The sequence below is a fragment of the Perca fluviatilis genome, chromosome 13, assembly GCF_010015445.1.
Source record: "Perca fluviatilis chromosome 13, GENO_Pfluv_1.0, whole genome shotgun sequence".
Taxonomy (NCBI): Eukaryota; Metazoa; Chordata; class Actinopteri; order Perciformes; family Percidae; genus Perca; species Perca fluviatilis.
The window spans coordinates 36,709,808-36,711,091 of record NC_053124.1 but is presented as its reverse complement, the minus strand read 5'-3'; the positions used below and the strand labels follow the sequence as shown (position 1 = coordinate 36,711,091).

Below are 1,284 nucleotides of genomic sequence, written 5' to 3'. Positions count from 1 at the left end.
CAGAACCAGCCCGGAACTCACATCCACTATTACAACCAGAGACTGAAGGCAAAGCTTCAGACTGTTCTGAACCAGAGACTGATGTCAGCGACGAGGACTGTAAGCCGAGCAGAGAACATCCGCCAGCTTTAAGCTCTCTGAATAACGACGAAGTGCCCGTCCGTGATGTCGCGAGTAAATCTGGCAAAAAGTCTTTTGTCTGCAGCGAATGTGGACGAAGGTTCGGCCGCAAGGACAGTCTGCGGAGACACATGAGGTTCCACACGGGCGAGAAGCCGTACAGCTGCTCTGTCTGCAGCAAGCTCTTCTCCCAGAGGCCCAACCTGATCCGCCACATGAGGTGTCACTCCGGAGAGAAACCCTTCGGCTGCTCCTTCTGCGACGCCAGCTTCGCTGTGCGCAGCGCCCTGGTGAACCACATGAGGATCCACACGGGCGAGAAGCCATACGGCTGCGTGTACTGTGACAAGAGCTTCACGCAGAAGGGCGGCCTGAAGAAGCACATGACCGTGCACACGGGGGAGAAGCCGTACCGCTGCCCCGCGTGCGACAAAAGCTTCTCCCAGAAGGCCAACCTGACCTACCACTTCTCGGTGCACACGGGGCAGAAGCAGTTCGGCTGCAGCGTCTGCAACAAGCGCTTCACGTGGCAGTCGCAGGTCAAAAGTCACAAGTGTGTCGGCGAGAGCAGCAGCAACTGAAAACAAACTTTCTGCTTTGTGTCTAATGTGTATAAGTATCGTATTATATGACGTTATGTACAGGGCTGGGTACTGAATTTGATACCTTTTAGGCATCTACCGAATTGCCTCTTTAGTATCGAATATGGAAAGATTATTGAACAACTGTTTAGAGCGGGGTACAGATTTCAATACTTCTTAGTGTCAAGTATCGAACAATGCCTTGTCATTCAATACCTTAGGAGTAAATCTCAGCGTCAGTGAGCCAATCAGCAGTTACATTTTATTTATATTATCAAATCATAACAAGAGTTATCTCAAGACACTTTACAGATAGAGTAGGTCTAGACCACACTCTATAATATACAAAGACCCAACAATTCCAGTAATTCCCCCAAGAGCAAGCATTTACTGCGACAGTGACGAGGAAAAATGTCCTTTTAGGAAGTAACCTAATGTGTAAAAGTATCGTTTGTGACCAAACGTTGAGGAAAGCCACAAAAGTGTCGAAAAAGACGACCAAAACGTTGATAAAGGTTTGTCATTTAAAACGTTGACTTGTTTTGAAAAACAAAAAGTTGCAGGTCGACAGGACGACAACACG

At 48.2% G+C, this 1,284-nt stretch overlaps 1 protein-coding gene across 1 annotated transcript; it reads left to right on the top strand.

Moving 5' to 3' along the window:
* Positions 1-251: 251 nt before the first annotated feature.
* On the top strand, positions 252-701 carry LOC120570976 (protein krueppel-like). The gene has a single exon (XM_039819659.1). The coding sequence runs from the start codon at positions 252-254 to the stop codon at positions 699-701; it is 450 nt and encodes a 149-aa protein (XP_039675593.1).
* Positions 702-1,284: the final 583 nt, after the last annotated feature.